Source organism: Rhinolophus sinicus, chromosome 15 (genome assembly GCF_057876585.1).
Source record: "Rhinolophus sinicus isolate RSI-liver-muscle chromosome 15, RSI-T2T, whole genome shotgun sequence".
NCBI lineage: Eukaryota > Metazoa > Chordata > Mammalia > Chiroptera > Rhinolophidae > Rhinolophus > Rhinolophus sinicus.
The window spans coordinates 33,771,364-33,786,286 of NC_142515.1; the positions used below are offsets into that span (position 1 = coordinate 33,771,364).

The window sequence follows — 14,923 nt, forward strand, 5'->3', positions numbered from 1 at the left end:
TGACAGCAAATGCAATGAAAACTCTGTTTTTCAGAGAAGTCATGTAACTTTGTCCACTAGTCTGTAATCAAAACTTTCAAGAGCCATCCATTAAGCTATGCCATTAAATCTGATGCTACATTACCAATACACTAAATGATTGAATAACCTCTACTTCTTATTTCTTCAATGATGACAAAAGGATGTCTTCATCAAATCTCTATGGATGTCATTTATTATTCATTTTTATTTAAAGTAAAAGGGTTTATTTGAGGGAGGCTAAATTCCACATATTGAATGCATATCACTTTTTCATCAAACATATGTTGAAAAAAGACTAGAACTGGAAATCTTGTTTAAAAAAGCATCTTCAAAAGGATATCTTAAGGAAATGATAAACAGGTTTATGCTACAGTTGATAACATTCTTCCATATTTCTGAATGGAGTTCGAGGAAATATTAAATGTCACATCTAGCCATTGAATGATAAATCTCAGATTTCAGTTCAGTGTGAATGGTTCATTAACTCTTTTTGGTTGCTCTGTTCTTTATTTTTTTTATTAGTTTCAGGTACATAAAACAACATAATGATTAGACATTTACACCCCTCACAAAGTGATAACCCCCCCAGTCTACTACCCATCTGACATTGTACATAGCTGTTACAATACCATTGACTATATTCCCTGTGCTGTACTTTACATACCATGAATACACACACACACACACACACACACACACACACACACACACACACACACTTCTGGGTATATACCCAAAAGAATTGAAAGCAATAACTTGAACATATATTTTAATGCTAATGTTCATAGCAGCCTTAGTCACAATAGCCAAAAGGTGGAAGGAACCTGAGTGTCCATCAACAAATGAATGTATAAACAAAATGTGGTGTACACATATAATGGAGTATCATCCAGCCTCAAAAAAGAAGGAAAGTCTAATACATGCTACAGCATACATGAAACTTGACGTTATGCTAAGTGAAATAAGCCAATCACAAAGGAAAAAGACTATGTGATTCCACTTACATGAGGTATGTAGAGTCATCAAATTCAGATACCCAAAGAGTAGAATGGTGGTTGCAAGGGGCTGGGGAGAGGGAGAAATGGGGAATAATCGTTTAGTGGGCATAGAGTTTTAGTTTGGGAAAGTGAAAAAGCTCTGGAGATGGATGGTGGTGATGGTGGCACAACAATGTGAGTGCACTTAATGCCACTGAGTTTTACACTTAAAAATGATAAATTTTATGTTATTGATATTTTACCATATAAGAAAAATGGGAAAACATCTATATAAATATGTTGCATTTGAATAAAAAGAACACATATATTTAAAATATATATTATGTAACTATTTTCTCCTGTTAATATTAGTTCTCTCTCCAGGAATTTGAAATGTTTTTATAATAAACTATACAGTTGACCCTTGAACATGAGTTTGAACTGTGCAGGTCCAGTTATACATAGATTTTTTTTCAATAAATAACTGTAATGCATTCTTCCTTTTGATTTTCTTGATATCATTTTTTCTAACTTACTGTATTATAAGAATACAGTACATATAAAATACAAAACGTGTATTAATTGACTATGTTATTGGTAAAACTTCTAGTCAATAGTAGGTTATTAGTAGTTAAGTTTTGGGGGAGTCAAAAGTTACATGTGGATTTTCAACTGTGCGGGAATTTAGCACCCCTAATCTCCTCTCCCCACATTGTTCAATGGTCAACTGTATTCCTAGATAGATATGCATCTATTTCTAAACTGTTTGCATTGGTTTATTTTAAAAATTACTCTTCACATTGGTTTGGTTACTATAGCTTTATAGTATACCTGATGGCTAGTAGGATAGGACCATAATTTTTGTTGTTTTTCAAACATTTTAAATTATTTTTCTGCAGTATCTGTTTCATATGAATTTGAAAATTAACTCATTAATTTTTATTTTTAAAAATATTGTTGAAACTGCATTGAATTCACAGATAAATCTATCTGGGAAGATATATTTAGTTTCCAGGAAATTTTGATTAATCATACTATTCAGTTTTCTAAGTATAGACTAATCACTTTTTACTACTAAAATTTTTCTTATTAATAAAATGTTTTATGATTTTTATGCCTATAATCCTTCCCCAATTTTTCTGTAATCTTTTCCAGTGTCTCACTATTAGTAGCAACTGAAAAACTGCTTACTCACATGCTACATGCTAATAAGCATTCTCTATTATACAGTATAATAATTAGTAACTTTGTTTTTACTGGATAAATAATTTAACTTTTATAAAGTAAAAATGGATTTTTTGTTCTCTAAGAAATAGAATAACAATAATACAAATGTATGGTATGTTTTTCTATTAAACAAACACGTATTTGAACTTTCAAGGATAAGTCTGTCAGGGTACTCTGTTTCTTTAAGCAATTTAACTATTTTAAACTGGTTTTCTGGTGAATGAATTTTCACACTCACAAGGATAAACCAGTCTTTATGAGAATCTTTTAAAATGCTAATTTTAGAACATAAAACTCAGTGAGGAGACTATAGTACCACTTTATTGGTGCCACAGATAATATTTGGTTGTTTTCAAATATCAATTTTGGAATTTTCCATGTTACTTACTATAAAATTTCTCTGCTATGGTATTTTATTAAATACTCAGTGTCTCCTAGGATAAAATTCTGTCCTTGGAGAGGCATTCCGAATGGCTCTCTGTTTATACTTTCTAAGATTCTCCACTTACACTTTCTAACAAGCGTGTAGCCTTGTCTCGCCCTCACTAGCTTCACCACCTTGTGATTCCCTGACGAAACAATTACCGGTGGTTTTCAGAGAACATGTTCACAGAAGAATCCATTGAAAGGGATTATACATACATATACTATGCAAAACGGCTCCTCAATTAATTTTTTTTCATAAACTATAAATGATAGAAATTCAACTAATTATTTAACTTGTTTGGCAAATTAATCCTTTGGTTTCAACAAAGTAGGCATATGTCAAATTGGTTATTGTTGATTTTGGCTTTCTGTAGTAAGCAACTTCCTCTCTCTCTCTCTGCCTCTCTGTCTCTCTGCCTCTCTGTCTCTCTGTCTCTCTGTCTCTCTCTCTCTCTCTCTCTCACACACACACACACACACACACACACACACACACACAAACATGGCTTATTGTTTTTCCTTCCCCTTCTTCAATACTATGATAGCCTTTTAGTTTTTTCACTTTGGTCTTGAAATTAGTCAGATACTCTGTCTTATACATCCCTGTGTATCCTCAATGTGTGACAGAGTGCCTGGGACTTGTAGAAAAGTGAGCAAAAATATTTGTTGAATGAATGAAGCTAAGTACATCTGCTCAGGTTACACAAACATTTATTTTTAATTTCCCTTTCAAAGGAAGAATGCCAGATCCATGATATCTTTCTTAACAAAAAGATTCCTGATGTGAATGGCCCTTCTCCTTGTCTTTCCTAGAATGCTAATTTGACATTTGTGCAAAAAGTAAGTCAGTTTGTCTGGCTATGGAGGGGAAGAAGTTGTCGTTCCTGATTGATAACCATGCCCTAGAGTTTAGTCCCCACCTGACTGATAACGATTTGCTAGAGAGTAATCCCCAGTAATTTGGGGCATTTCCTGTTTGTTCTTAATATCACTGCATTCCTGCTTTTACGTTAAAATATCCAAATTTTCTGAAGACATTTTTAAAGGAAGAGTTTGTTTTTACTGACATATCCAATCTAGAGAAAATGATTTAGAAAAAAAGTACTGTGACTGAAACATACACACACACACACACACACACACACACACACACACACTCCTACCCCTCACCTCATGTTACACGAAGGTATTCCTGGCAGAGTTTCTTGCTGATGATTTTAGCCACAGTCTGAGTAACGTCTGCTTGCCTGTGCATTGTAAAGTGATCTCCTATTATTAGATGAAATCTTGAATGAGAGTGGAGGGTACTGTGTCTTCTTAGTTCAATATCCTATGTCTTTCTGCCGCCTCTCTGCTCTCTGCAGACTGTGGGTAGCTGAAAAGGGTGCTGTGGAAAGGGGAGGATTCTGCTGAGCCAAAGCAATTTTTTTTTCAATGCAAAGAAAGACTTTTCATTGTATTAATGCAGTTATTTAAAATTATTATGGGAAAGTGTTGAGTGTTTCTTCTCCCTTCCCATTTTTATTAAGGCTTCTAAAATGGAGCCCTATGTAACACTGATGAGAAAAATACAATTAATATGGCACTAGGAAGTGTTACGTGTAAATATGGGAGTTTCATTTTCTCCTGGAATACCGTAGGTTCAGTGGAACTATATTTTTACAGATATAAAAACAAGTTATAATTTATTTTTATAATAAATGATTAGTCATTTTGAGAAAATAATTTCCAAATAATTGTGTCCTCATTGATTCAGAAATAGTAAATGAACTATTGAGCTAACTATGCAGCTTTAATTAGAGACCAAAAAAAAAATCATGGTAATTATAAAGCATTGACAGACTGTCAAAATATAGTGCTCCTTAAACCTAGTAATGGTTTGTTAGCTTTTTTACATGGGAACTGTTAATTAGAAATAACTTGAGATAAGCACAGTGAATGTCTCCATCAACAAAAAGTAGGCGGTGCGAATTAAGACCAGAGGTGATTTTTATCATATCCTTAAAAAAACATACACTTGTACTAATGTTTGGCTTGTTCTCTTAAAATATCAGACCATCCTCAAGTTCTTATTAAAAACAGTGCATAAAAGAACAAATGTCAGATTTTTTTTTTAAGGTTAAGAAGAACTATAAATAATGTCTATGAAGGAAGGGGACACACTGTCTAAATGCAGCAGTCTTTCTGACTTGTCACTGAGCATTTTAGCACAAAATGGAACAGTTGTATCATGTTCCACTGGAATCATGGTTCTGGAAGTCAGGACGTAATAGCACTAAATTAGGCAATAGGCTAATATACAAACTAGATATTGAGTCTTTTGTGTCAAATTTGTGTAAACATGTATATTTACATACAGATATGCTTATATGTGAATATTTAATGAGGTATACACAAGTAAATGGTGCTAGTGAGTGGTTGCCTCCATAAAGAGGGCCTGGGAGGTTGGGGAATAGAGATGAGAGGGAGGCTTACCTTTCATTGTAGATCCTTTTGTGTTTTTTGAAATCTATATATCTTCTATATTTTGTAACAATTTATTAAAAAGAGTTCCAAGCAGAAGAGTCCAGTTTCTCTCACATTAAAAAAATCAAACCGAAAAATCAAGTCAAATCAAATAAAAAGCAAAACTGGAAAAAGGATTTGTATTCCTTCCCACCCCTCCTCTCAAATATTTCATTAATTCTTGAACCTGGAAGGCAGTGTGATGTAGGTACACTTCACTTCCTTGGATGACTATGGAAATATCAAATTAATAAGAATCCAAAAATGATTTAAATGTATCCTCAGAGTCAAACACGTTGTCAAAACACATAATACAATAAAAGAGTTATTGCTATTTTACAGATGAGAAAACTAATGCTAAGCATGTGAAATCATTTGCCCAAGGTCACAGAGCTAATTCACTGCAAGAGGTAACTACACTAACATTTCTACCTGGTAGTAATTTAAACCTGTGAATGATTCCAATCCTTACTAGGACCTATGGTTGGGAGGATTTACACTTCACAATAAGGTGCAACTTTAAACATACATGTATTTTAATGGAAGAGAATTTGCCATACTTAGAAGACTATTTGAATTGTCATCAGTGTGCTTTAAGCATAAAATTTATAACAAATTTTGAAGTCTCCAAGTATCCATTTGAAATGCACTATTTTCACTGAAAAATGACTCTTCTAAAGTCAGGCTTCTGAGAGTGGTAAAATATTTGTGGCATTTTTATGGACATTTTTTAAATGGTAGTTGAGTAATTCATTAGTTTTGTCATGTCTAACAAATTACCACAAAAGTAGGGACTTAAAACCATACTCATTTATTATCTTATGGTTCTGGAAGAAAGTCTGGGTATAGCATGGATGGACCCTTTATTCAAGGTCTTATAAGGTTGAAATCAAGATGTCAACCATGCTGCTTTCTTGTCTGGAGCTCAGAGTTCTCTTTCAAGCTCTTGTGATTGTAACATAATTCAATTCTTGCTGTTTCGGCACTATGGTCCCCATTTCCTTGCTGGCTGCCAGTTAGTGGCCCCTCTCAGCACCTAGATTCCACCTGAATGCTTTGTCATGTTGCTCCTTCTGTCTTCAAAGTTGACAATGGAGAATCTCCCTCAAATCAAATTCCTTTCACACTTAGAATCCCTGTCTTCAAATAGAGCCCGATCACCTGATTAGGGCATGCCCACCCAGATGATTTTATTTTAAGTCAACTGACTTGGGCCATAATTACATCTGCAAAATCACAGCAGCACCTTGGTTAGTGTTTGAGTAACTGGAGAAGGTGCATATACACTAGGCAATGGGAATCTTGGGGGCTATTTTTGAATTCTGCCTACAAGTAAATGAGTAGACTGAATATAAATATTACCACCACCATCACCACCACCATCACCAAGCCTGTCCACTCCGCCCGCTGCTGGGCTACTTTCCCACCAGGAATCAAAACAGGGGATCCATTACTACTTTATTTATATTTATATAGGGTCACATTTAAATAACATCTTGTTTCCATCATACTTCATTTGAGCCTTAAAGACCCAGGTGCAGGAGAACTTATCCGTATCTCTACTTTGTGACTGAGGCTCAGGGAAGATGAAATTATTTGCCTGAAGTCCCATAGAATCTCTGTCTCCATCTTGAAGGTCCAAGGTCTTTAATATACTGTAGAATTTGATTTCTAAAATTTTTAAGTACCATCATCTCTTAGTTTTATTTTTCAGCGTTTCTGGAAAGAATTATTTTTTTTCAACTCTGTAGAGAGAGATCACAGCAAATCACAAAAGGCAATGGTCTTGCTGTCACATGCATCATGAGAAAGAACTCTATTTATACCAATAGGAAAAGCATTTATGTATGTTTTGCTGTAGGGACATTTAAAAAGAACATAACTATGATTCATTAAGTAACTTCAGTAAATGGAAACTGACTAATGTTGAAGTTTAATTGAGGCAACTTTGTTTAACTTCCTTTGCTGTTTTCGTGTTCTGTGTGGTGGTTAATGCAGATGTGAGTATATTTCAGGACTTAAAGCTTTTATCTTGCCCAAGGTGTGACGACACTTTATGGTCACCAGAATATGATTTAGGCAACAATGATGGAAGCACATGCAGTATGATGTAGAATTAACTGAAAATGCTTCAAGCTTTTCTTAATCCCAAAGTACACCGTAATCTTTATAGAACCAACCGGATTCCATCTTAGTTTGTTCTTCCCAAAGTTTTAAACTCAGCTGACGTTCCCTGATGGACGTTATCTGTAAGAACAGACTGATAATTTCAAAATGTGAATCACAGGGAAAGTAGAATTCTGTAGAATCACTAAAGGTAGGAAGGTGAAATGGACCCTAGGTAACTCCCACTCCTCATTTTGGAAATGAGTAAAGTGAATCCTAGATACATTTAGGGATCTGCCCAAGATCACACAGCTCAGGAAGTGACAGAGCTGAGACATAAATACAGATCTTTGGTTCCAAATCCAGTACTCTTAGTTCACCAGTTGCATCACTTGATGAAAAATGTATTGCTTGAAGTTTTCCACAAATACTGTCATTTTTGTAACCAAGAAAAATATTTGCATGTAAGGTATTGTCCAGAGAGATGGTCTGAATTTTTTCTCCCTGCATATGACATTTCCCCCCGCTTTGGATCCTTGTAACATGTACCAAGGTCAGAGGTCCACCTGCTCAACAGTAAATGCAGCAGTTGCTAAAATTTAGACCAATAAAATGCTTTTGGGGAGAAGAGTATCTTACCACTGACATTGTTTAGAATTCCTGTTATATAGTGATGATAAAAAGCAGACTGACTTTTAGTCAGTTTTATTGCTGCTTTAAAATTTTTTATAGACACTGTCCTGTCATTGCATTCTATGACACTAACCTGGATTATAGGACAGGAATCACCTATGAGTTACTCACATCTGTAAGACTTCAGGTTCTTTAGAAATTGTTCCTTATTTGGGGGGAGTGGGGAGAGATAAACCATCATAACATTTGATGGTACACCCACTTCAAAAGAACACACTTGAAATTATATATAAAATGTATGCTATATTCCAAAGTATCATAAGGGAAACAACTTTGGTAAAGAAACTGTTGAGAAGCCAGTCTTAAAAACTGATATGGATTTATATGGGATTTTAAATTGAGTGTGTCCTCATTAAAAAAGAACTTTTAGTTTGCTTGTCACTGTGCTGATAGAGAAGTGGACATTTTGATGCATTTCCTGTAGAAGCAGTGCTGCATGGGGTTTAAGATAGCCTGGGTCAAATCTGGACACTGTAACCACAGGCAAATTACTTAGTCTGGCTAAGCATCAGTTTCTCTCCCTATGAAATGGTAATGAATAATAATATCGACTTGGTAGAGTCATCATGGGGATTAAAACCAGTTAGTCACATAAAGGGCTTAGCCCTGTCCTGGCACATATTAAATACTCAATAAATGTTTACCCTTGCTTGTCGTCATTATCCAGTGGCTAAAATATTTTAAATTTGTAAGTTTTTTAAAAAATGTTTTATGCTGACACAAAATTTTGCATATTTTCTTTACGTCTCTCAAATATGAACATCAAAAGACTCATGGGTATTTAAGGACATAACATCACTTCATTGTGATTAAGATTTTTATTTAGCAAATTTCTCCAAGGGCACTAGATGGCGACCTTTTCCTTTAAGGAAAAAAACAATTTAAGGATTCATAAATACTTTTGCTTTGACAGTTGAAACTTACCGCTGCAGATTTACAAGCAAACTGTGAAGGGTAAAGTCACATCATTGATCACTAGATTGTCAGAACTGTAGAATTTCTCAATTTTCAGGGTTCAGGCTAGGAGCAGCGCGGTAGGGATAGCACCCTCTGTGGGCATGCTGGATGCTGGATTTAAACTTCTGCCCTTGGGTGATATTGGACTTTACCTTTCAAGACCTCATTTTCCTCCTTTAGAATGTGAGGTTGTTGGATTAGATTATCTTGCAAGTTGCTTTCTGCTCTAAAATGCTATGATTTTTAATAATATAGTGTCTATTCTTCTCAAGCATTTCTTGTGCTTTAAATTAAATATTTCTTAAGCCAATGGCTGAGCTTTAATGTCATAGGTGTCAACATTACTTAAGTTAAAACTGACTTATTTAAAAATAAGATTAATTTTGGAAGATATGGGTCAATTTGGGGTTTTGAGGTATGTGTGTGAAATCTTGGTCTAAATGTTCTTTTTTAAAAAAAAATAAGCAGGAGAAACATATTTGAATAATATCTTCATTTAAGATAGTGTAAGACTTGAAAAATACTGTTTAAGCATCATTTAAATTCTATTTGTATCTGTCTCCTCCATAAAAAAGTTGAACATATGCCTAGATTATTGAGTATGATGAAAGTTTTTTTCTAATGAATTATTTTTAAATGTCAATTATTTTGAGTGCTTCTAAAAGGATTATAGCAGATTAAGTTGTTCAAAGATAGAAGCAACAAAATAGTAGCTATCAACAAGACAGAGAGCTCTTTCTCAAATATGAATAGAAAAAGCCAATCTTTAGCATCTGGGGCGATTAAGAAATTCAAATGTAGTTTGAAATGTTTTAATATAAAATAATCAGAAGAGCAGAAGTAATAGTTAATAATAAAGAAATCTCCAGAATAAAATATATTTTAGGATTTATTTATGAGCCACAGTGTATGCCTGCTTTTGCTTTACTTAGGTGTTTCAGACAAGGTAGAAAGACTTTTTTTTTCATAAGTCGCCAGTGACTATACATTGATCTTTCTTTGTAAGGCAAGTTACTATTTCAGAGTGAATCCTTTGATATCTTAGTTTGGATCTATTTTTTTCTTTTAAAAAAGGGTTTACTAATTTGTCGATCATTACCTGAAGAAACACTCTTTCCACATACCCAGACAAATTCTTAAACAGTAATTTATGTTATGAAAAATGCTCCCTGTGACAAATACATATTAGACATAGAAAGGTAGGGATTAGCAAATACTCAGGCACAAATGAGTAGAAAAATCTCATTAGCATAGGCTGAGGTGAGGGGTTCACAGGTGAAGGAGAAATCTAGATTACAGAAGCAATTTTTCTGTAATCCAGAAAACCTAAAACTGGTAGGGTGAACCAGCAGGTTAGTAATGGCAGCCACCACTTCACAACCATGGAAGACAATGTGATATAATTGGGATGCTCAAGATACAGCTTTTCACTGTAGCAGATGAAATGAAATCCAGACTCTGAAAAGTTTACAACTAACGCATGGCCTTTCTCTTTCCTGTAAACATTTGGCTCATTACCATACGTATATTCATCCAACTTCCCCACCAACAATTTTACTTCACTATTTCCAGTAAAATTTTACAGTGAAAACAGCCTGGAACTGCTCTTGCCTTGTCATTCTTATTGGGGTCACAACCACAGGACTTCACAGTAAAAAATACACACACGCATCCTCCCTTATCCAGAGCAGAAGAAAAAGGTGAAAGCAAAGATAGATTTATGTAGGTTATTGTGTAAAGGCAGTTTAATATTTTTGAAATCACACACACACACACACACACACACACACACACACACACACACAGAGTCTTTAGGCTCCAGTTACAAGCGCTGCGTCATCTGTCAGATCACATGGTAATTGTTGCTATTTCAAGGATCAAGTGGCATAAAGCTCCCCACCTACCCCCACCCCACCCCTTTCCTTTGGTACCATATAGAGAGGTAGAGTGATTATTGTGTGATGGGGTGAGACCAGGCTCTCTGGTCCAACCCTCCCAAGTAGAAACCAGGCTCCGTGGGGTGGCGCGCGCGTCGTGTTCTCACGGAGTGATTGGGAAAGGGGGGCGGGGGAGGGGGTCTCAGGGGAGGAAGGGCAGCTCTAATTGGTTTCTCAATGAAAGATAATCACCTAGTCCCCGGAGAGGCTGGGGATTAGCACTCTGCCTCTTCTCTCCATCGCTTTTAGACTTCTCATCCTCCCCTCGCTGCCTTTAGTCCATTCAGCAGAAGTGGATCGAAGAAAGCCGCTCCTCGCGCCGCATTAGGGGCCGCACTCTGCCGCGCGCTAGTACTTAGCGCCCCATTCACTCACTCACTCCGCGCTCGCCTCGCCCGGCTGTCGTCCCAGCCGCCACCACCGCCGAGAAAAAGTTTTGCGGAGGGGCTCAGGGAAAACATGAGCGAGCTGGAGGAAGACTTTGCCAAGATTCTCATGCTCAAGGAGGAGAGGATCAAAGAGCTGGAGAAGCGGCTGTCAGAGAAAGAGGAGGAAATCCAGGAGCTGAAGAGGAAGCTCCACAAATGCCAGTCGGTGCTACCGGTGCCCTCGACTCACATTGGTCCTCGGACCACCCGGGCGCAGGGCATCTCGGCCGAGCCGCAGACGTACAGGTCCTTCCATGACCTCCGACAGGCATTCCGGAAGTTCACCAAATCTGAAAGGTAGGCGCCAGGGCGCGGCGGGCCAGCTCGAAGGCCACTACTTCTGGTGGGTGGGCCCGGGTGCCGGTCCAGGAAGCGACTCAGGGGCTGGGGGACTGCGGCTGCAGCAGCGGGGGCTGGTCAGCGCAGGGCAGCTTGCCTGCACACGGAGTGGAGTAGGGGTGGCCCCAGAGGCCAGAGAATGGGAAGTGTTTATTTTTATTTCTGCCCATCACGTGCTGTGCTTCTTTCTGCTGGGCTGGGAACGGCGAACTCCTTCGGGAGACGCGCCCCTGTAGCGTGGGGGTGGGGAGAAGAAGGACCATGAAAAGTTTTCTCGCTCAGGCGAACTTGGCCACTCTGCACCCAGCTGCAGTTGCACTGTTCTTGCTTTGCACACCCCTGTGAGGGCACCCCCACTGGGACAGAACCCTGCCCATCCTGGGGCCTGGAGAGTTTCCCGGAGGCAACCCCGAAACCCAGGCCATGGGGCATGCTCATTGGGGCTGCTGGAACCTCCCGGGGAGGAGCGACTAGAGGCTGGACAGGCTTGGGTTCAGTTCAGGGACTGGAATTGCCCAGAGTCTAAGCCCTGTGGGGAGGGCAAAGGGGCGGGGGACGGGGGAGGCAGGACAGTCACTTCTGGGCTTCAGGGGTCTGGTCTCCAGGATGACTGGACAGGGAAGTTTATTCACAGGGTCACTTTCCAGGCAGCTGTGATGGCAGCAAGAAATTGCAAAGAAACCCCACTTTCTGGATGTTCATTTGCTTTATTTGTGTCCCTTCCAGAAGTGCCACACCTTGGGCTGGCCTGAGCTGGGCGGCGGCTAGGTGACCTTGCGCCTGAAGTAGGTGTGGGGTGACTGGTCAGCCCTGTCCCAGGGTGGATAATGTCCCTTCCTGGTTTGCCGTCCTTTTGAATCTCTCCCTGGAAAAGTTGGGATGAAAAGGGGGTGAGGGGGATGGCTGTTTCTCAGGGCTCCTTCAGACTCCTTCCTTTGCTGCTCCTCGGCACTTGAGGAGCTAAATCCCCTTAGTTCAAAGTTGTGTGTCGCTGGTTCGTGGTGTGCAGAGGAGGCCGGGCAATTTTGGCCGCAAGTAGGAAGCTTTTGCACTCCAGTCGCCTCCTTCACCGGAGAAAGCTGATCGATTGGCTGCAGCATTAAAGCGCCTCTGGACATTAGGGAGAGGAAGTGCAGACTCCAAAGCCCATTACTGGCTTTTAGTCTCTGGAAGTACACGGCGAAAGTGCATTTTGCAGGATATTGAATATTCCATTAGGCGTGCCTTCATGCCCGCCTACCTCTTACCCCTTTCCTCTTCTTAGATCACTCGGTGTCTGGGTTTGGGGCTCAGGGGACCCCTAAATTAGTCCTTCCCCCTTAACTCTGACTTTGAGGAGAGTACTTCTAAAGAGCATGTTCTCTTGTCTGGTCTCCATCCAATCCAGGGTTCTCAATGTCCCCCACTCCTCTAATGCACCCCTGCCTTGTGTATGGATTACAGTGTGTTTGTGTGGGGGAAGGGGAAGGGAGCAAAAGAGCTGGGCAGTGGTTAAGAGCTGTTAGAAGAGGGCCAGGAGCTGGGAGTGGGTGAGGGAGAAATACAGGAATCAGGCAGAAAGGATTCCCCTTAGGAACTGTGGGCCACTTTTGAACAAACGTCTCAGGGGACAGCTTTCAGATTTCTTGAGTGACCCTACACTTACAAAATGACACTGCACCTTTTGGCCCAGCCTACCTTGAAAGTCCTATCCATGGAACAATGACATTCTTCCTTCTCTGAGGCCAAGACTGCAAACAGCTAATATTTGGCCTTGCCCTTGGTTGGGAAGCTGCTGCTGTGTCTTGCCTCAGCCTGGCTGTGCATTCCGAGGCCACTGCCCTGCCCCTTGCTCAGCAGCTGGAATCAATCTGCCCACCTCCTTAAGAAGCCACTTCACCAGCGGTCACCCGACAGCTGCTAGCCTCCCGGGGCTGATGGGCTGAGGCTTTATCACATTTTTGAAATTTCAGATCTCTGTGTCTGGGCTGTGCCCCTGAAAGAGTAACCAGCACCCCTGTACGGCAGAGAGATTTCAACAGGGTCTGGACAGGAGGAAACTCCCTCCCAGAGTAGGTTCATTCAGGAACTAGCTCCAAAGAGGCACTCTAATTTTTCTTGACAAGAAATCTCTCTAGGAATGAGAGGCGTTTTTTGTACGTGCTGGGAGGAAATGGCCGATCTTTCATATGTACATCTCATCCTCCTTGTTCTCTCTCTCTCCCCCAGTCCCCATCATCTTCATGTCAGGGGTTAGAACATTCATCATACGAATGGATCATGCGCAGTAGAGGTCGGACGCATATTTGTGTCTGCAGCAAGTAGCTGGAGTGCTTTCCTACTTCCTCTTTGCACTGATTTACGCTGGGACGGAGGGTAAACTTTTTCCCACTCAGCACTTTGTTTTCTACTTTCAAATGGAAGCGTGGAGTGTATTTTCCGCAAGCTGACTCATGAGAGCTTAAAGAATTTTGACAGGTATAATATATGGGGACAGTAACCATGGTAGGTACTCATCCTAATACTTAAAAAGACAGTACTGACTTAATGATCATTGACGAAACCCCGTCTTTTGGCCAAGGAAGGAAATAATTTAAAAAGTATTTCTGAGATACAATGTATGACAGCAAACAAGATGCTTTCAGTAAAAGTGTGTTTTCTAGTTTTCAGGTATTTGGATTTGGGGACTAGATAGATATTCCCGCACCTCCTGCATCCTTTGTTAAAAGCTATGCCATTCTGATGGGTTTACTGGGACTGAAAGAGATTGCTTTATTGCAAAGCTAATGTTCAGTTGCAGTGGCTGTAGGATTTCAGTGTTACAGGTTTGTTTCAGACTTTGCCAGGACAACCAGTTTTTATACTACTGAGAAAAGAAACATATTTTGAAAGTATAGGAATTCAGTTTGGTGGGCAGAACAATACAAGAGCTTTTCCCTATAACCACTCCTGTAGAAAATGATTGCTCTCTAAAATATTTACATAATAGGTGACAAAAATATCTTAAGCATTTATTGCAGTGGAAGAAAATGGGAGAATTCACTGACTATTGTAATCAAGTCAGTACAATTAACTAGGTTTCCATGTGTCCACAGAGGGTATAAGGCACAATATCCATTAAGAATGATCTAAATATCCAAGGAATGCTTGGATGAAAATTATACTAGGGAAAGAGAAGATCTGAGCTCTCAGCATAAGTATCAAGTGTACAATATGATCATATTTAAAAAGAAAATATCCGACTTATTGCAGTGCTCATTTTCAGGCCCCTTAGAAATACCCGGTAGGGATCAAGTGATTATCATTGAAAACTGTAGGCTGTTTTGGA

The 14,923-nt window shown here is 39.1% G+C and overlaps 1 protein-coding gene across 1 annotated transcript in view; it reads left to right on the forward strand.

The window, feature by feature from the left end:
• Positions 1–10,827: 10,827 nt before the first annotated feature.
• The window catches only part of PRKG1 (protein kinase cGMP-dependent 1), a 1,140,935-nt gene continuing 1,136,839 nt past the window's right edge, over positions 10,828–14,923 (forward strand). The window contains exon 1 of the mRNA XM_019738600.3: positions 10,828–11,574. Within this exon, the coding sequence (XP_019594159.1) occupies positions 11,309–11,574 (266 nt within the window). The 5' untranslated portion in view covers positions 10,828–11,308. The remainder of the gene's footprint in view (positions 11,575–14,923) is intronic.